Consider the following 22,039-nt stretch of genomic DNA (forward strand, 5'->3'; position numbering starts at 1 on the left):
GTTTTGTAACCTCCCTCTGAGACAAATATGTCATGCAACGCCTATTTACTCAAATAATAATATGCTTAAAGAGCAAAAACCTAATGCCCTATACATTTCGACCTATAAATCCTCTCAATCATGTCCATCACATGCAAAAGCCCAGTGGGTCCACTCTAACCCCATTCCCTCCCAACCCCATTGTTTTGAACCCACTCTAACGCTATGTTTGATGGATAATTAGTAAAAGAAAAGAAAGAAAAAAGAAAAAGGGTTTTTAAAAGAAATGAAATAAGGCATCTTTTCCCTTATTCAAAATGCTTGATAAAAAGGGAAGGAAAGGAAATAAATGTTGGTCCTTATAGTTTGGGTAAAAAAAGAGAAGAAAACTATGCATTTTAATGAATATTATTTTAAAAATATAGGAAAACAACAAAAAATCCAGTACTAGTTACTTGCAAGGTTGAAAGGCAAAACTCTCTTAAATTGGCATGAAATGCTCACGTGTACTGAACATGGAGGGAAAGAAATAAGAAACTGTCAATATTACTCTTTGTATAGCTTGAGATATTAAGAGTTAGGAATTAAACGTTTACAGATGATGTATTCTTTTTCTCCATAAATTCTCCCTTTTCTGGTTTAATGAATTTAAAGCTTATAAAAAGAACAACAAAAAATAAGTAGAATAATTTTGCTATAATTTTCAATGTCAACTACGTGAAGTATATGAGTTTACAAAAGCAATAGTTATTTTGATGAATATGAAATGGTAATATTGATATTCAGATTTGATTTGGTTTTTTTTTTTGAAGTTTCACTTCCTCTCTTTTTCTATGATTTGCAGTTATGAAAAAGTTGAATGGTATTTATATATATATATAAAAGCATCCCATTTTCTTTTAATTTAATTAAAATGTTATTGAAATAAAAGGAGGTTTCCTATTTTTCCTGCTTAATTCCCTCAATTTAAACATAGCGTAAACGTTCGAAAATCTTCCAAATCCCGATGCCAAAAGTTGTAGAATTGTACGTAGATGAATGTGAAAGCAAATTTCAAGTTTTACCTAACCATGTTAGACTAAAGGGTTTTAAAAAAAAATACGTATTTTCAAAGGTCTTGAAACCAGAAGGACGTTGTATGATATAACAAAGAGTAGTGGGTGGATAAAGGCTATGACTCTATATACCTATATCTCCCCACCCACTGCACTTTAAAAACCTTCACCTAAATTGTACGCAGTGTCTCCTCTGGCCCTCCTTTGTGGTTGAGCTAGGCGGCATTGGTTAACGCTAGGTAGGGTGGGGCTCAGCTGTGCCTGTGTGCGTGTGTGATTTGGAGACGGACCCCTACATGTACCCTGAATAGGAGAGTTTAATAGCCGGCTTGGGGTCCCCGGTTCACTCTTTTACAGGTAGTTTCTAAAGGCATTCTACTACTACTACTACTACTACTACTATCTTTTATGCCCATCTTTTCATTAATCCCTCTCTGAATTTGTATCTATATATGCAAAATCACGTGAACCTTTTTAGAACTGAATAATAAAGAATAATGTAGAAAACGTTATATTGAAAAACATATATAATGATGCCATATCTCTTTAAAGTGTACAAAAACAGTGATAAATTGACACTTGATGACACAGGGATTCACTTATAGAAGTTTTTTATTCCATTTTTAATGATGTTATAAATAATTATTCTGTTCATTAAAAGGACATTTGATAAGAGAAGTTTTTTATCTTAATGTCAATAATATTATAAATAATTATTTTGTTCACAATGAAGTAAAAATTAAAATTTAGTAATTGATTCGAGGATGGTTATTTATTATATCATTTTAAACTGTTTTGATATAATTTTTTTACGATGAATAGGATAATAATCCTACTTATTATTATTATGGCAAAGGTAATGCAATTTTAATTTGCAAGATATGGTGGCTAGGCCAGACCTCACACATGGATTGGAGAACGTGTAATGAAGAGAGATTAAAGGTTCAGGAGAAATAAAAGAAGCCAGGGCCTGCACTAAATCACCTGAATGCAGAAACAAACCCCACAATTGGCTTTTCAATAAAGGGGACCTAAGGGTTTCAAACTTTCAAACAGTCTTAATATGCAGCTCTGTTCATATATTCCCTTCCCTTGAATCTTCTTTGGAAATTAAAACTGTGAAAGGTTTCGTATGTATTACTATATATTCTCGTCCCCAAAAAACAATTTTTGATTCGATGAAATTTTTTTTCCCATCTACTTAACGACATAGTGGGCAGGCATCATCTGGCCATTGATGGAAAGTCTATAGTTTGACGTGACTTCACACAACCCCTTGTAAATTTTCCATTTTTTTTAAAAAAAATTTTGATTTCCAGGGTCAAGGAAATGTTCAAACCCCACACAGAAATCTAGTGGAATTAGGGTTATTATAGTTCTATTTTAATGACTGATATAATAGGTCTTTGCTAGGTCATATGGTTCAATCTTTTGTACAACAAAAATTTTGGCTTTGATGAACAGTACAACACTTTTGTCTTTCTCTTTTTAAAGGACGGAAAGCTAATGATTAGTAATGAGAGTTTAAAAAATGAAAAAAGAGCATATAGAGAAAAAACTACAAATAAATTATAGTCATTTGCTAAATGGATGGCTAAGCTTATTAGCTATTTAGCTTTGTCGAGTTCATGATGAAATGAGATGACTAGTTCCAAACCCATGAGAGGGGGAAAAAGAAAAGGAATCGTAATGAAACATCACTTTAAGTCATCTAATCTTAGATCTGTCATTAAAATATCTCTAAAAAATTATGCCGAAAGTAATTGTGTTTATGACCCCTAAACGTGCAATTTCACTGCATCCATCTAACACCAGATGCACAATTTCGTATTATTGAAAAAAGTCGACAATTCCAACTCGGGACAATTGCACCTTAATGTAATAATGTCAAATTACAAATAAATTAAGTGTTGGAAGGGGAAACGCTTGGCCCTGAGAGAGTCAACCAACCAGGAGAAAGCAATGCAAAGCAAAGCGCAGGGCTCGAGAGGCAAAAACACAGACACAATTATTGAGACCCTCACACATCATTCAATCTTCCAATTAAAACCCATCTCTCTTTTTTGTTTTTATCTTTTTGTTGGTCGCTCTCTCTCTCTTTCTCTCTCGGTCTCCCCTTTTTATCTTTAAGTTATGTCATATATCCCCATTTTGGCATTGAGTTCACTTTAACGACGGATGGTTTACTCAAATTCTACAGCCGTTTAACTTTCACTCAATTTGAGGAAAATGGGTGTTGATCATTATCTGCAACTCAAATTTTGATGCTCATTATTCTTCCCACTATCTTTGCCTTTTATCAAATCAAAATCTCGGTTTTAGTTTAGATTAAAAAGATGTGTGGAATACTAAGTTTAAAAAAAAAAATTCTAAAGGTCTTCTTCCTCTAATTTGAATTCATAAATATTTGGTATCCTAAAATAAAATCATAAAAGATAAGTTTGATTGACAAGACTCAAATTAGGGAAAACGTTCAAGATCCGACAAGGCCTTTTTCTTTTTTGTTTTTTTAGCAGACTTTTCCATATTTTTAATTTACACCATACGCATTTATGTGAATAAAGAAAATTACCTCTTTTATGGTATAACATTTTATTGAAAATTTAATTTTAATAATATAAAAAAAGAAATCGCAATCTAGCAAGAAAGGTGAGAGAAGAAAGGATGGTCAGAAGTGTTGCTTTGGAACCTAATGCAATACAAGTTGCAGATAAAAATGTTTTACTTTAATGGTTCAATGACGTCCAAAGCACTTTTTTTGGAACAATGAGTTAAAATCATTAATCACCCAACTCTTAATCCTATTAAAGAATTACATTACAACTTCCGGGGGTAAGCATGATGTAATAACCAAGTCTTAAATATTCTTTAATTAAATATAAAACCATCAAATCCCCCGCCATGCAATGCAACAAGAAAGAACCTAATTTCCCAACTAGTTTAGTGATGTGAGTGCTCCATCAAAGCTTTATTTAGAACAAAATTAGTAAATTACATGCAAGATAAGAAAAAAAATGTCGAAAACAAAGCATATTTAAAGAGGAACAAAAAAAAAGCTAGCTAGGTTCCTCAAAATTTGCATGAGCATGGTGCTTACATAAAACCAGACAGACCTTTTCCTTTTGCAAGACAATGACTCATTTAATTCCAAAAGAAGGAAGAAAAAAGAAGGTAGCTTTCATCGTACCTCGAAGAAGGATATATAGTAAGTCATAGTAGTGGTTGTTTTCATTCATGTCCAGAAAAAGGCAAAATTTAGGGTCCCTAGTTTTAAAAATCATGAGCAGATCAGCTTCAGCCTTAATATATTTCATCAAAGTTAGGAGCTCCATGTCTGCTACTATATTCTAATAAACAATCTAATCGACTATATTAGCATTAGTCAACAAGGCACAAAAAAAAAAAGGGTTCATCTCCTCGGGCCCCTAATTACTATCGGCATTAAATTTAATTGACCTTTTTTGGGGATTAATTAGTAATAATCATGATTACTTTATCATAGCAAAAGTTTGATTAGGCATGGCAAAGCCAGTTTTGTCCAGCGGCTGTGACTGTAGGGTTGGGACTAACCTAAAGCCGCCGTCCGTCTTGTTAATAATCATAATTATAATTTATTAATTTAAAAGTTAATTAATGTCTGACGAGAAAAAAAAGATAATTGCAATCAATTCATTTTTTATTGAATTCAGTAAAAGAATGTATCAGAAGTAAAAAGAGAAAACCAAAAAAATGTAATAGTTTAATTCCACCAATAAAATTTTATAAATAATATTAATATATTATAACGTATATTTTAGTTTTTTAATATTATATTATATTTTGCTGTACTCATTATTAACATGCATTAATCAGTTCGATCCTTGTTTTAAGTATGAAATAGTTTTAAAACTTGTGATCAATATCTATCTTTTTAATAAACTTATAAAATACAGAGAATTAATTATTAAGTTCATTGAAATAGATGCCTTAAAAAAATAAAAGAATATTAAAATCCAGTAATTAGTGGCAACTAATTTCACGCGGTTTACACGTGATTGTTTGTTTATAGAAACCTTCTGTTTTTTATGAAAGATTATAAGGTAACTTTTGTCTTTTGGTTCTTGGGTCATGAAGTCATTTTCTAGTTAGGCATGATCATGATTTTCTAAAATTTACTTATTTACCCTTTAACCTATGTACGCGATAGGTGTACTCATTAATTAAATTTAAAAGCTATCCCATTTTTTTCACCTCTACTAATATCAATTTATGAATTAGTCAAATATATATTCAATTAATCAATTTAATTTAAAATTATAATATAATAATAAATTACGTAACACTGACTATGCGTATGAAGAAAAAAGATATTATATTAGATATATTTATTTTTCAAAATTAAAATTATAAACACTCTTGAAGCATTTGTTGAAATTTCTTTGTTAATATGAAAGCAGGGGTCTTGCCTCAAAGAAAAAATTATCTTTTTTAATCCATTAACAAACGGTGAAATACAAATTAAAATCACACTTTAATTTAAAAATATTATAATTCAATTTCCGTCCAGAAAAAAAATTAATTTTACTCTTGCAAGGTTTAAACCTTGGTATTTCTGTTGTTACATTCTTCTCTTTTCCATTCAATCAATCAAATCAAATATGAAGATTGAAACCTACAACTTTTAAGTCACATGAAAGTTAACCCAAATTATAATGACAATTAAACCAGTTGTGTTAAATTATTTTTTTATTATTACTATTCATGCATACGGTTACTCTTTTTTTAATTATGCATACACTTACTTTGATATTTCTTAAATAAACATATTCTTATATTCTTATATTTTTGGGAATTAATATTTTCTTATTATTCATGCATGTAGCCACATTGGTATTTCTTAAGGTAAACATAACATCAAAGGTGTTGACCTGTATTTTATCAAATGGAATTGTAGGGGTTTTTTTTTAATATTCCTTTATATAAAAATAAATAGATTTTGGGGTCAAATGGTAAATGATTACATGAAGAATTTTAAGAAGAATACGAGGGTTTTACGGAAAATAAAATACCCGCACGGGACATATGCAGACACGGAAATTTTGCATACTAACAAGATCTCAATTCTCATTACAGAACATTTTTTCGCCGTTGGATTCAACATCACTGACAGATGTTATGTGAAAGTAATCCATGTTTTTTTTTTCTCTTCTGCTTTTCTTTTTTAGTTAAGAAATAGATTGCTTGTTATATGAGAAGATTAAAGGGGCAAAAAAGAGAGAGTGAGAAGGGGTGAAAATCAATCAAATTACAAGGACGGTCAGATAAAGTACTAGCGGGTTTTCCGGTGCAAGGACGAATAAGGAAAAGCTGATGCTGTGCCACGTGGGGAGAATAAGGAACGTACGATGGACATGCAACGGCGGAGATTCAAACCTTTAGTTGATTAGATTCATTGAAACTGGAAGTGAACTGTAGACTGTAGAGAAGTGCCCAGAGACATATATTTTCTTGCATCTTTGTGTTTTTTTATTTTCTTTTCTTCTTTTTTTTTCTTCTATATCTCTCTCTTTTCTCACTTGCATTACTCAACAAAAACCAAAGATTTATATCAAGTTGTTCTTTTTGTTAGAATTTAGACAGAAATAGAGGAGTGGGCAAGTTTTGTAATAAATGAGCTGAGAGTGTAGGAGAGAGCGGGGTGCAGTTCTCATGGCGGCGTTGCAGGGGCTCTAATTCCGTGCCATTATTGCTGGGAATTGAAGGGAGAGAGGAGGGGGTGGGAGTGAGATAAGTCCAGGAAACCATCGTCGTTTGTTTTTTTTACCCTAAAAGTTTTTAACCTCAAAAGTCGAAAAAAAAAACCCAAAGATCACAAAAGAAATTAAAACAGGCCCTTGTATTAAATTCTAGTTATTGAGGGGGAGGGGAGAGGGGTAGATATAGCAGAAATAGCAAAGATCGGGTCAAAACAAAAAAAAACCCCCTACAAACATTCACAGACTAACAGTGGGCTTTAAAAACTGACCAGAAAAAGCTTCCACAGTTGAAACCCATAAAGACCCCAAGGAAAATCCAACCAGCTCATCACACTAGTGTGATCTGGCGGTGGAGGGTGTGGGGTACTAAATAGGGTGTTTCTGCTATGGATTTTTGGTCAAAATTGAGATTGGTTTCAGCTTTTGGGTGCAACAAATGGCTGGCTTCTTCTATCTAGGTGGACGTGAAGGAGCTGCTTCAGGCAAACAAGAAGGGGAAAATAAAGAAGAGAACCTTTATTTTTACAGAAACGAGGAGATCTACAACAAAGGGTTTGAGATATGGCCGCAGTATTATTACCAACAGCAAAACGTCAACAATTTGTCGTTTGGAGCGGGTCCTAGTCGAAGAACAACCGGATTTAATCTCTCCGATGAGTCGTCTTCGAGATCAGCAGGGTTCACGGTTATGAGACAAGGAGGTATGAACTGTCAAGATTGTGGTAACCAAGCTAAGAAAGATTGTGCGCATTTGAGATGCCGGACTTGTTGCAAGAGCCGAGGGTTTCAGTGCCAAACTCACGTTAAGAGTACATGGGTTCCTGCTGCTAAAAGGCGAGAGAGGCAGCAACAACTCGCAGCTTTGCAACAAACACAACAGCAGCAGCAGCAGCAGCAGCAGCAAAATCAACAACAAGAACACCAACAACTGTTTAGAGGAGACAATCCCAAAAGGCAGAGAGATAATCATGGTTCTCCCTCTCTTGCCTGCACTCGTTTATCCCCCACCACGTCAGGTAAAGTCGTACTAGTTCACAATACAAAGACAAATCCAAAAGACACCCCCCGCCCCAAAAAAAAAGCAAGAAAAAAACATGAATGCAAGTTTTTTGGATTCTTTTGAAATGAAACCTTGTAAAGGTCTATGATGGAGAATTTTCAAGAACCGCGTATTTGCAAACATAGACAAAAGTGTAATTTGGTAAGTTGTTGAGGAATTCCAATGACTTCCAGCAGTACCTAGTGCCCCAACAAGACCGTATCATTTGCGTGTGAGCAAGTCCACCTCCATAGTCACCCAACCAACTGCTTTTCCTTTTCTTTTTTCTTCTTTTTCCCATTAATTCTGCCACTGTTTGCTGGAAAAACTGACGAATATGTCCCATAAAAATCGGGAAAAATTTTCAAACAAATCTTCTTTTGTTACTTTTCCAGTTTAGTAAGTTTGATTATTAATATTATTATCGTTATTATTTTTGTATGCTGTTGAACTTTGAAAAATATTAGGGTTGGAACTGGGTCAATTCCCTCCCGAAGTTAGTTCTCCAGCAGTGTTCCGCTGTGTAAAAGTAAGCGCTATGGACGACGTAGAGGGGGAGTTTGCATATCAAACGGCTGTAAACATCGCAGGTCATGTATTCAAGGGAATTCTCTACGATCGAGGCCCTGAAAGTCGTTATACTAGTGGCGGTGAAAGCTCTCAGCAACTCAATCTCATCACAACTGCTTCTACTACTGCAGCAGCTGCTACAACGACAACAACAGCTACTTCCAGCGATCCAGGCACAAGTATGATTGACCCTTCCCTTTATCCAGCTCCACTTAATGCTTTCATTGCCGGTACGCAATTCTTCCCACCTCCAAGGTCTTGATTTACAGGCATGTCTCCAATTGTTCCACTCTCCACACTGATCTCTATAGGAGCTGTTCCCTTTCTTTTAGCAAAAAACTTCCATTTGTCAGAAACGACACTAGATTGTTGGACTTTAGTTCTCATTTTTATTTGTGGTCCTTTTTTTTTAATTATCTAGTATGTCAAACATTAATTAACACCCACCGAAGAGCATTGTAATTGAAATGAGAATTTAAACTTTTGAGGATGGATATGAATATTGGGGGAGGGCGTTGGTTGATTTTTGTTTTCGAATTTCAATTCAGATTTCCAGTGCTTTTGTTATTCTTCCCATCGATGATTAGCCCTTTGTTTTTCGATTTGAGCGCACTTAATGTAGCATGTGGATGTGCGCTTTTTTGGGTGTGAATTATTTTTTTGTTTCTTCGTGTATATTTGGAATTTGGTTGGTTTTGAACTCGAAGCCGCTTTTCCCCATTTATTCGTCTGCGTGCCGGATGGAAATGGGACGAGAAAACTAGGTTTCGTGTTCGGCTAACCAAAGAATTTTAATGTCTCCTTTTTCTTCAATTTTTAAATCCCTCAAAACCTTTACTGGGAAGAGAGAGAAAGAAAAAAAACAAAAAGAAAGGAAGCCGAAGCCCATGAACCAGCTTTACAAGTCTTTCATGCATTGGCAAATGAAAATCTTGGCAATCCATTCCATTCCAAAAAAGCAAAACCATGAAAGATCTCATCCTCCATCTCCCTCTCTTTTTGAAAGAGAATGTACGTATTTTTATACGTATTAATATATCAACTTCTATGGGGCATTTATATCAGCTACTGATTACCCCCTGCAAATTAGAAATGCAGGCACTTGAATAGACCTGCATGGATGTGATCCTCTGCTAGAAGGGAAAAACCCTTGCTCATTTGCCAAAAACTTTTAATGCTTCTGATCTGCAACTTTGTGCATGTGATCACGTTACATTTAGCCTGAGACTGATGTCTTTGCGGCTATCTAGTGAGATGCTTCTGTTTTTCTAGGCTTCTAGAATTATCCCTTGGGGGAAGCAAACAGAAAGATTATGAAACTTTCCTAAGTTACTAGTTTCTGGCTCAAAAAATGTGCTCTGGTCGTCTTTTTACTTGACGTTGTTGAGTGTAAGGGAGGATATTGACGGAGGCTGTCATCATCCCAATGATATTGGAAGTTGGAACTTTAATGCATCGTTTTGTTACCATGGAAAATCTTTGATTCAAAGAGTAATTCTAATGGAGGGTATAAGAATTCACCACCATGACCAACATTTTCTAGATGGTGATGAGTCTTCATGATCTTGAAATGGCGGTGAATAGGGAAAACAACCTTAATTGTTGTACTGATAGAGGGGTGTAGGAATTGTTTTGGAGAGGTGCTTCGAGTCTTTGTTGGATACGTAGTTAAGTTAGTATTTGTTTAAATAGGTTCTGTAGATAGTAAAGAATACTGTCGCTGCATGAAGTCCATGCAGCTAAAACTTTATAGAAATGCGTCAGGTTTTAAGATTATCATAATACCTTTACCGTAATTTATCGGCATAACCTTACTAAAATTGCACTTTTCGATTTCCTAAGTTAAAGATTGTTTTTAGCAATACTAGGAACAATACAAATGTCTTAATTATATACTAGGTGTACACCCACGTGGATGAAAAGGCTGAAGGATAAGTATTTTGAAAGCACGGTTCTTAGGATCAAATTTTATCATGGGTCACTATTTTTTTGATTTATTTGAAAAGAAACATAAAATTACGGAGACCAATTTATTTTAAAATTGATATTCATGACTGTATCTTTACCCTATGAGTTAAGTCATAATGGAAATTTCTGCATGCTAAATTACTGTGCTAAATATTATGAAATGATGGTAGTTCAAATAAAGTACTGGTTAAGATCATCACAAGAGGCAAAAATATTATATCATACTTAAGGTATAGGGGCATGCATGGCTGGCTATTTCGAAGCAAGAGTCAAGTTTCTTTCTCGGATTCCTTCCTCCATTTCATCAATGTAAAAATCCCTCACGTTTTTCATACTGAACCAAATAATGATGAATATAATAGAATTTTCTTTTTTATTTTATTCAAATAATATAGATTTTAGAAATTTAAACACAAATATATAGAAATTTTATCGGTTAGGGTTTTTTTTTTTAAATTTGGCTGTTGTTCTAGAATTTGAAACAATAAGCTTTGAAATGCAAAAGCATATTTGTTTGTTTGATTAAGCACCGAAATGTGAAGACAAAATTATGGCTACAGTATGTGAAGAGACTTGACGAGGGAATTATATTCATAAATCTTTAAAAGAGGGTTTGCATGTGGGAGGTCGATGGGGAAATTATAAAATTTCTAATATTTGATGAATGACAGCAATGCATGTGGGCTTCGGCATGCTTTCTTCTTCGTGATGACACCACTTGTAATTGACAATCGCTATCCTAAATCAGATGCATCCGAAGAATATGGCACCTAATTCTTCAGTGAAAAGCAAGACTTTCCTGCGCATCCCCCACAATACTAGAAAAAAAGGTAAAAAGGAAAGCAGCTAACTACTTATTTCTTATAGGTTGAAATAAATACAATAATTTGGTTTACTGTTTTAATATATTATTTTTTGTTTTTTTTGGGGGTTCACGTGTAATTTTTTAATTATCCATATAAATTGCACCATCTTGAACTTAATGTGATAGTTTATACTTTAATTCCAACTTAAAAGTTAATTATTTTATATATTAAGCTTAATAATACGATTCTCAATGAATCTTAGTTTAGGTAACCGGTAGGTAAGATGAGTTGATGATGTGGGTGAGTATAAATCACACGATTTGGGACAAGAATTAAATCAGAAAAGATGGTTTATTTGGTTTCAACATTGATGGAGACTGTTGAGACAGAAGATCTCAGCTTGGCCATACTTGAGAGTAAAGGAAAGGACCGATTTAGCTGACCAATGCTAACCGAGTTTGGCGTAATCATTAACCATCGAGAGGGGACACTGTTGCTACCTTTCTTTTCCGGAACTTGCCCAAGTTATTGAATTGACAGCTGACACTTGAAAAAGAGTGTTGGTCCCGATTTGAGGTCTCGCGTAACAAATGGTGCTAGGGTTTCCAGTATCCTACAATAGGCTGTTATAGGGTTGTGAATTTAAGGTTTTTGGAATAAGGACATATCGTCAACAGCAGCTTGTGAATCCACATGTAGTAGCCTCTTGTGATATTGGCTGTGTGTTTGCTGCTCTGCTGCAAATTTTTGTGGTCCAAAAACTCGGTTTTGTTTCATCAGAATGGATCGTTGTGATTTCCATGCCTAAACAGATTGTTGGGCTGCTCTTTGCTTGTGAAGCTATATAAAGCTCATTGCACCTATTGCAGGCTTGAGCGAACTGAAACATTGGCAAAAGGACTTGAGAATTAATGGAAGCGCCATTTTTATTTTTATGCATGTAATTATGATGCAGATAACCGGAAAGAAAATTAGTACATGAAATTCACGCAAACCTTGAGACTTTATGTTGCTATTGCTACAGAATTAATGTTTCTTATGCATAAATTGTTTTTTCTTCCCTTTGTCTAATTGTCTTAGTTAAGAATAAATTGTTGGAGTATACCTGTTCTGAGAAACTCCAAATTCCCATGACAAAATTGGCTTGGAAGCTTTAAGACCGATGAACATCAAACATGTCTGTTCTATTTTTTGCAAAAAAAGATTAATGAATAAATTTACTGCAAATCATTCCCTGGCCCTGTTGGGCCCATATTACAAACATTCAAATGGGTCATAAGAAGGGTCCATTCTTTTTTATCCTTTATAAATTGGAGAGTTGCTTTTGTTAATTGGAAAAGAGAATTAGCGACAGTTGATCCACAAATGAGATGCCTTTGGGCCCGTCCGGGACGACGTCGTTAGGCATTTTCAATTTTCCTTGCACTCCACCCAACAAAAAGCGCTAGAAAGCGACGGTGAAATAGAGAGAGTCAAATTAGGGAAGACGAGCAAAAACAGTTAACCAATCATCACCAGCGGTCGTGAGGCGCCTGAGTACCCATCTCCGGCTAGGAAATTTCCTAAGCTTGTATGACACATTATATAAATTTAATTTAAAGGGTAAACTACACTATTAGTTATTAAACTACACAAGTCATCAAAGCATCATTTTAATTCAAATTATAAACTCTCCAAAATAGATCTTATAACTTCATTTACAATCAAACCACAAAATAACTAATATTTAGATACTCTAGGTAAATACCGACACAAAGAAATAAATATCACAATATTTGAGTTTGGGATCGTTGTTGGATGCTGAATTAGTGATCAAACTTTAGTACTTAACCTGCACACGGAAAACAAAACCGTATGCTGAGAAAAAACTTAGTGGTATTTCTATAATTCGAATTTTTTAAAAAATAAAACAATAAAATATGTATAATAAAATGTTAAGCACAATTGAACATTTAAAATCACACGATACTCAATTGCCATCAATATATAATACATTTCCATAATTTATTCACATAACATTTAAAAAATGGCACTATCCATTCCACAATCAATTTATGAATATATAACTCATGTATTTCATGTATTTACAACATATTTCACATTCTATTTTTAGTTTACTATATTATATTCTTAGCCCAAAGTAGATTTTATAAAACACACTGGATATACGAAACAAATACAAATGTGCATTATTATGCACTAATGAACAGAGAGCACTAAAGTGCTATACAGTGAGCACAGATGTGCTAAACGGAGAGCATTGTCGTGCTAGTAATCAGAGAGCATCAACGTGCTAATAATCAGAGAGCACCAACGTGCTAATAATCAGAGAGCACCAACGTGCTAATAATCAGAGAGTGCGCTAAAGTTCCTTAATGACATGCCACTAATATCCCAGTAGTTCTAAATTTCGTCTACTTGGGCATTAAAACTGAATTTTACACATATAAAAAACAATCCAATTATCATATTTGCACAATTTCACATTTACACATATATATTCATAATATATATATTCAATTCGATTCAACCAATATAATTTCATCACATATCAAGACAATCCATTTCAATTATAAAACACAATAATTCTCACCTCAATCACTTACTATAACATTTAATCAAAATACAATAATTAATGATTAGATTCGGATTATAGAAATACAAACTAGGAATTCCGAGCTATTCCTCGTCACTATATTTTTCCCCTTTTTAGTCGAGAATTCCAGTACAACGCTAGCTATAGAATTAAAATAATTAAAAATTATCAATACAACACCATTCAATCTCACATTAAATATTTCAATTTTTACTCAATATTTACCTTTAGTCCCTAAACCGAGACTAACTTTTATTCTCAAAACTAATTTCATATTTTCATTCCATTCCCACTTTAAACTAATTTAACTATCTAATTTCACTATAAATCCCTAATTTTGAATTGTAACACCCCTTACCCGTATCCAACACCGGAATAGGGAACGAGGCATTACCAAAACACATACACTTGTAGACGTATTTAACCGAGTTATAAAATTTCATCTAAATTAAAACTTTCAAAATTATTAACATGCTTTAATAATTCTTCATAATATATATAATGTAACATTTCCTGCCAACTACAATCTCAAATAATGAATTTATCCAATCTAGCTCAATATCAGATGTCAACTTATATTCCAACATTTAGCTTCAATTGTACTACAAATACTTGTCAAATTAAGGATCGTCTTACGGATTTGAGTACATCGTTTGCTTGGTGCCACGATTTGTTTGAATATTTCACATTGCTATAACTCAGTATGGTTTTTCTTTACCGAAATAGCATACCTACTTTTCACAACTCGGTATGGTTTTCTTTACCGAAATACCATACCTACTTTTCACAACTCAGTATGGTTTTCTTCACTGAAATACCATACCTACGTTTCACACTTTGCCATGGATCCACCATGGACTTATTCGTCAATTCATCATCATTGGTTACCGAACGTATGTACTCAATCCTGCGCATCCCTTAATTTGAACAAACAATCTCATTTTATTCTTATTTTTACCATAATCATAATTCAACAACAATATACAAATTGATACATTATATCATTCCCACATTAACAATTAATCATAAAAGTTCAGCCATATGAACTTACTTTTCATTATCTTCCCACACTCGTTTTCTATGCACATCACACAAGATATAAACATATCATTCAACCATAGTCGCAAGCTAGTGTATTTAAACATAACTCTTTTTGGGGCTAACCACATAATAAACCATATCAATGCATAACTTATAAATTTAACGTGGCATGGTCTAGCCACTACTTGGCCAAAGCCTAAGCATGTATACCAAATATGTTAGCCAAATATACATATAGCATAAGCATTATAAGTATGGATGAGCACAACATTTATTCAAGTATCGGGCTTACCAACATGTTTTAATTCATAAACCATTCATGACATTATTTCATGCCAAATCATATACCGAATATACCATCCACACATACTATGAAACTTTATTTTCACACATGAGCTTAAACCATGGCCAATAATGTACAAATATAAGCATCATTTCTATTTCATCGTTTATCAATTATAATCAAGCATATGACCAATTATTCACAAATCATTCATATATTTCCCAATTTTCCTCCATCTCCTCTCCATTCCTCATCCTTATTGTGTATAACACATTTAAACAACATTATTCATACTTTCACAATTTTCTTGTATGTAAAATTCAAGCTGTCCTTCTTAGTCAGAGTCACTAAATTATTTTTATCCGGAGATACAGAGCTCCAAATAAAGATCCGTAAATTTTCTCTGAAACTAGATTCACATATCTTCTTACCATAAAAATTTCAGAATTTTTGGTTTAGCCAAATAGTACAGTTTATTCTTTAAAGTTTTTCCTGTTTCACTGCTAGACAGTTCTGACCTCTCTTCACTAAAAATTAATTATCTCATTGTACAAAATTTGGATGATATTTACTTTTATTTTCTTTGAAAATATACTCATTAAGGATTCTAAGAATATAAATTATAACTCATAATTATTTCTGTACAATTTTTAACAATTTTCCAAAGTCAGAACAGGGGAACCCAAAATCATTCTGATATTGTCTCACAAAATTTAATATATCTCGTGATTTACAGTTCCATTGCTTACACCGTTTCTTCTATGAGAAACTAGACTCAATAAGCTTTAATTTCATATTTTATTCACCCTCTATTTCAATTCTCAAAATTTTTGGTGATTTTTCAAAGTTACACTACTGCTGCTGTCCAAAACTGCTTTAGTGCAAAATGTTGATTTCCATTTTGCCCCAAATTTCACAGTTTATGCAATTCGGTTCTTTCTCAATTAACCCCTCAATTAATCTAATTTTCTCAATTAATACTTTACCTAGACATTATAAGTTGTTTCACAACTATTGAAATTCGAAATTTCCACATATAACCCTATCTTCAAACTCTTTTTCTATTAGGTCCCAAACATTCACTTTCTAATAAATTCTTTCAATAAAATTAGCATATGAACAATTTAAAGCTCTAATTCCATGCTAAATCATCATATACTTCCAGTATGTATTCATAGCAACTTTCAACTTCTTTCATAGAATCAAAAACTAATGAAGACAATAAGTGGGCCTAGTTGTAAAAGTCATAAAAACACAAAATTTTCAAGAAATAATCAAGAATTGAACTTACCTGCAGTAAAAATAGGAAGAACCAGCTTAAGGAAACCCTTTTATGGTGTTTTTGCTGATGAGAATACAGAAAAATAAAGAGAAATCTAGATAATTCCACTTTAGTCCTTACTTTATTAAGTAAATTTTGCAATATTCCAATTTTGCCCTTAATTCTCCTGACTTTGTTGCTGATTTCATACCCTTGCCGTCCAGCCCAAATAGACTTTGGGTCTATTAAGCCCTCCTCCTTTTATCATTTAAGTTATTTAATCATTTCCCAAAATTTTGTATTTGTTATAATTTAGTCGTTTTTGTTCAATTAATTACCGGAACTTTAAAATTTCTTAACGAAACTTTAATACTAACTTTTTAACACTCCATAAATATTTATAAAAATATTTATGGCTATAAATATTTATGGCTCGGTTTAAAATCTCTGAGGTCTCGACACCTCATTTTAGATTGTAATTATTTTAATATTTATTTCTAGTGCACTATTCACTATTTCAAAAATTTTCCTAACTTCACATTTAACTTATACTCACTAAATTAATAATATTTTCTATCAATTTGTCGAATTTAGTGATCTCGAATCACCATTCCGACACCTCTAAAAATTCAGGCCATTACATTTTTTCTCGTCGGATTTGTGGTCCCAAAACCACTGCTCCGACTAGACCCAAAATCGGGCTGCTACATGAATTCTCTCAATTTAGTCCCTACTATTCAAAACTTATGTTTTATTTTACAAATCAACCCTTTGCTAACTCGTAACTTGAAATTCAATCAATTTAACCCCTAATTCATCAATTAATTCCCCTAATTCATCAATTAATTCAACATGAACAACATCTAAAAATTTACTAACTTTCAAAATTTCAACTTAAATCAAATAGTATTTTGTTCTAGGATTCCAAAAACATCAAAATTATAAGAAAATAGACTAATTTAACTTACCAAATGAGCTTGGAACTTCAAAACCCCAATTTTTCCTTTAGTTTCTTTCCCTCCTCTTCTCTGTTTCGTTTTAAGCTTTCTGTTTCCTTTGTTCTTTTTATTTTATTTCTTTATTTTGTTTTGATTAATTAATATAATATAATAATATTTTAATCTAAAATATCTTATACTTAAATAATAAATAAATTATACATATTATTATAAATGTATGTATATATTTTTATTACACATGTATTTTATTATTACCACACAAATGTCACATTTTTGGTTTATTTACTAATTTAGTCCATTGATTTTTTTCTATTTCATAATTAAACTTTCACAATCAATTTAATTTAGTCCTTTTATCTAATTAATCTTAATTAAGTCAAGCTCACCTTATCAAAGCCTAATTAACTACACACAACTAGCTTCGTAAATATTTATTAAAAATACTTACGAATCTGATTTACCGGAACGGAGTCCCGAAAATGCATTTTAAAAAAAAAATTACATTTGACTCGTAAATATTATTATTTAATATTTACGAACTTACTCATCGGATTTAGTGGCCTCAAACCACTATTTCCGACACCACTAAAAATCGGGCTGTTACATAATATAAGTGACTAAAAAATAACATTTCAAATATAAGTGACTAAAATGTAATCAGAGATAAATAAAAATGACTATTTTAATAGTTTACCCTAATTTTTTAAATAAATAAGCACTAGTTTTTTTAGCCGTTAATTGTGTTAATTAATTTATCGTTTCAAGAAAATATGTAGAATTAAAAATTTTAAACTGTGAATTTAAATTGATTGAAATAATTGGAATCATAAAATTGTGATAATGTATAAATAAAGATAATTTTTTTTTGGTGATTATTTTGTACAAAAGGCAATAGAAAGGTTTCATTCTACACGCGGAGTTAAGATTTTACAACATATTTTATCTATTTAAATGCAATTTAATGACACATGTCAAATTTTAATCTGCTTGTGAAAATAAAATTTTCGACCACAAGTGTACTAAATAGTTATCCTTATTTAATTTTTATATAAATAAATATCAAGAAAAATATTTGGTATATTCTTTTAATAATTTACAATACCTCTATATGACACTTGTCACCTCTCTAATCCTTCTTATTGAGTCTAAAAACTTCACTGATAGTGTCTCAAATATTTCTCTTATTTATATAATGGCCTCTTCACAACTCTCAAATAGGAGGATATTGTGTTTTAGCGCACTCGAACCCACATCCTCTTGCACCGACAACAATGTCGATGTCAATAAGTTAAAACTCAATTCAACATCATTTTTTATTTTTTTAACTAATCAAAGAGAATCTTAAAATTATATCAATCCATGTTTATCATTATACGTTTATTCTTTGTATATAACCATTTTTTGTTTTTAAATTCATAAAAGACAATACACCGTTTTAACATTATATATTTTATTTCAAAAATTAAATATAATACATAAAATAAACTTAAAATAAATAAAATTTAAAAGATATATTCAAGATTTTATCATCACAAATATTCAAATTTAATTACTATTAGTATAAATAATGACATTTTTCCTAGCAAAAACTACAATATTTTCAAGAGATTCGAATTCTACTTTCCAACTATGAAGTAAATTTGGAACGTATATATAATATCATTTATACATATTCTTTTATTTTCTAATTTCTTATTCATATACAACAAATTTGCAGCGACAGAAGGATACGGTGGTTAAAAACGTAATTTGTTTGATTTGAAACCAAAATCTTTTCAATTTGGTGAAGACGAGTTAGATAAAAGAAGATTTGATAATTATTAAATCTGACTGCATTTTTTTTTATATTTTTAATTCATTTCGTTTAAATTATATTTTATTTATTGTTGAATCAAATGAAAATTGAATTAATAAAAAAAACCCAGAAAGATCAATTAATTAAAAGAATACTTTTTTACCCTCTTATCATTATAAATAGAATGTTTTTACCGGTTTAAGTCTCACACTCTACCTGTAATAAATTCTTTATACATTTGTAAATAGATATGTCGGTCGGGTCGTTGCAAACTTGTAAAATTAACAACAAAATAGTAACAATATAATAGCAAAATGGTAATAAAATAGTTTGTTTGAAATGATGATTTAAACGTGTAGTGAGTTTAATGGCTTCATGTCTAAAATATTAGATTTCAAATATAAGTGACTAAAATATAATCGGAAGTAAACAAATAGTTTCCATTTATATATATATTAAAGGTCTTAGAACACAAACATGAACATTAGCGATCTCCGACGGATAAGGTTATTGAGTTTCAAGGCACAGCATAGCGGGAAATAATACTTACTGATATATGTATTTATAACAATGCTAATGCTACTTACCATTTAGTTACAAAGCCAATCTAGTGTGATAGCTGCTGCCTTTTTAAAATATGCAAGGCAGATACACTAGACACCATGGAGTCCACTCCACAAACATTGTTACCTCTACAGATCTTGTAATATCCGTTCTCCCCCCAATTTTCTCCCCATGAATTCTTTATGATCCAGTAAGGCTTGTTCTTAAATCGAACCGGTGCATAACCAGCAGATCCATACCCTACAAGGAGGACTCCATGGTCCAAATGTTTCCCACAAATATATGGGCATGAAACCCCGTGAATGTATGTCTGCATGAAAACGGCATTGATACCCACTGCAATAACCAAAGCAAACCATATATATTATATATGCATTCAGGCTACCAAGTTATGATGCCAACAGCCAAAAGGCATGAATTATCAAAATTTACCTGCAAGAGGGCCATGCTTAACCAAATTTGCAGCGATTTGGTCCTCATCAATGGATATGACGCTGAAGTTAGAAACAGAGGCAGCGATTTTGGTCTTGTCAAATTTGCAGGGACCACGGGCGTTCCCAGTGTAAGGATAGTCCTTCTCTCTCTCAAGTCCACCAGCTTTTATAGTGTACTCAAAAGCAGTAGTCATAAGCCCACCATTACACCCTGAGTCACACGCACCATATTCTTGTGGATCACACTGCAAAAATACCCAATTGTTGATGTTTGTTAGATACAAAGCGCCTAATATGAGTTTTATGGCAGTAGTCAAGGCAACCACCAAGAACACTGATAGTTTTAAGTTAAATTTGGCACTGGAATTGCAGCAAAAAGCCATGCAAAACACAACAAGAAATGATCTTCTAGGGATTAAATGCAGCAAGGGGCAGATATTTCCCTCCTCTAAAGCATCAATTTACAGATTTAATAATAAAAGAAAGGGAAAAAAATGAAACCTCGTGATCACAATCAACAAGCTGCTGTTCGCTCAAGCTGACAAGCTCCCCTGTCGCCAAATAATGGGCTCCCTCCAAAGCTCCAGTCGTACTAAAGGACCAGCACGACCCACACGAGCCCTGCTTATCAATGCAATGTTTCAAAGCCATCATATTAGATAAAGTGAGGCCAGTTTTTTTTAACTAATCCATAGTAATAGAGCTAAAAAACTAAATTTGATAGTACCTGATCTTTAACGCCGGTAACGGCGCCTTGGTCGCGCCAGTCAAAGTCATCGGGTAAATCATCAGTCGGAAGAATAGGAGCCTTTTGAGCATCAGCCGGGAGTTTGAGCGGCTTCAAGCCGAGGAACTGACGACGGAACTCCGATGGAGTTAAATCGGAGAACTTCGTAACGCCGTGAACGGCAGTGGGGTCCAGGAGCTGATGACGCTTGGCCCGGCGCATGTTAGCCTTGAAGACTCCCAATCGGTAATCGTGTTCCTCCTTGGTAGCGTATGTTTTCCTGAACTTAGACTTGAACAGCGTAAAGTGGTGCTCGGCGTTGAGGAGTTGGTCAACAAAATCTTCTTCGGCAACTCCGTCGGATACCACTTGGCGTATCAGAGGGCCGTCGTTGCTGATGACTTCCGCGACCACCGCAGAAGCAACGACTGAGGAGTTTAATGTGCAGAGACAAAGATATTATAACAGTGCTTCCTAGATTACTGCGAGTAGTTTTGACACGTTATCTGTTTTCATTGGTTGGGCGCCTGACAACTTGATCTAACTAAACAAAATGGGAAAAAGAAAATTGTTTTTTCATTGAAATAAAATTTTAAATGATTTTAAGAAAATTAAAAAAAAATTCTACCTAGAATATTTCAAATACAAGAAAATACCATTGTTTTCAAAAAAAACTTAATCTATAATCCATAAATCATTTTCCAAAGTTATTTTCATCTGAACAGATATAATCATAATAATATAGAGGTGAAGGTAGAATCAAGATTGTGGCACTCTAAAAATAAAATAAAAATTTAGGGTCTGTTTGATAGGGGAAAATATTTTTTGGAATTGGTTTTCTCCATTTTCCAATGTTTGATTGGAGGAAAATTTTTTTTCCTTTTGGAGAATCAATTCCGCAACACGGGAAAATCAACCCATATTTTCGGAAAATGTCTTACCCCTTAGAAATCGGTAAGACATTTTCCACAGCTCATCTATTCACCCTTGAAACCATTTCCACAGCTCCTCATCATCTCTGCCTCATCTTCTCTGCTATTGTTGCTAATTTTTAAGCTGTATCCACAACATTTGTGTTTTGTTTTATTGCCAACAGTCTTCCCTAACCCTATCTCCCCTCCTCCATTTTTTTCCCAAATCCAAAATCAAGGCATCAAGCTACCTCCATCCTCCATCGATCCACCTCCACCGGTCCACCTCCGGTATACCTCCGGTATACCTCCGGTC

The 22,039-nt window shown here is 33.0% G+C and overlaps 2 protein-coding genes across 2 annotated transcripts; one reads left to right on the top strand and one right to left on the bottom strand.

The window, feature by feature from the left end:
* Positions 1-6,034: 6,034 nt before the first annotated feature.
* LOC107905484 (protein SHI RELATED SEQUENCE 5) lies at positions 6,035-8,901 on the top strand. The gene is made up of 2 exons (XM_016832142.2): positions 6,035-7,785; positions 8,276-8,901. Exons 1-2 carry the CDS (start codon positions 7,206-7,208, stop codon positions 8,638-8,640), a joined length of 945 nt encoding a protein of 314 aa, XP_016687631.2. The 5' UTR covers positions 6,035-7,205; the 3' UTR covers positions 8,641-8,901.
* A 10,602-nt stretch (positions 8,902-19,503) lies between these two features.
* LOC107941581 (cysteine proteinase 1) lies at positions 19,504-21,704 on the bottom strand. Its single transcript, XM_016875147.2, has 4 exons — positions 20,813-21,704; positions 20,587-20,706; positions 20,084-20,330; positions 19,504-19,987 (listed from the first exon to the last, which is right to left on the bottom strand). Exons 1-4 carry the CDS (start codon positions 21,032-21,034, stop codon positions 19,695-19,697), a joined length of 882 nt encoding a protein of 293 aa, XP_016730636.2. The 5' UTR covers positions 21,035-21,704; the 3' UTR covers positions 19,504-19,694.
* Positions 21,705-22,039: the final 335 nt, after the last annotated feature.

Source organism: Gossypium hirsutum, chromosome D05 (genome assembly GCF_007990345.1).
Source record: "Gossypium hirsutum isolate 1008001.06 chromosome D05, Gossypium_hirsutum_v2.1, whole genome shotgun sequence".
NCBI lineage: Eukaryota > Viridiplantae > Streptophyta > Magnoliopsida > Malvales > Malvaceae > Gossypium > Gossypium hirsutum.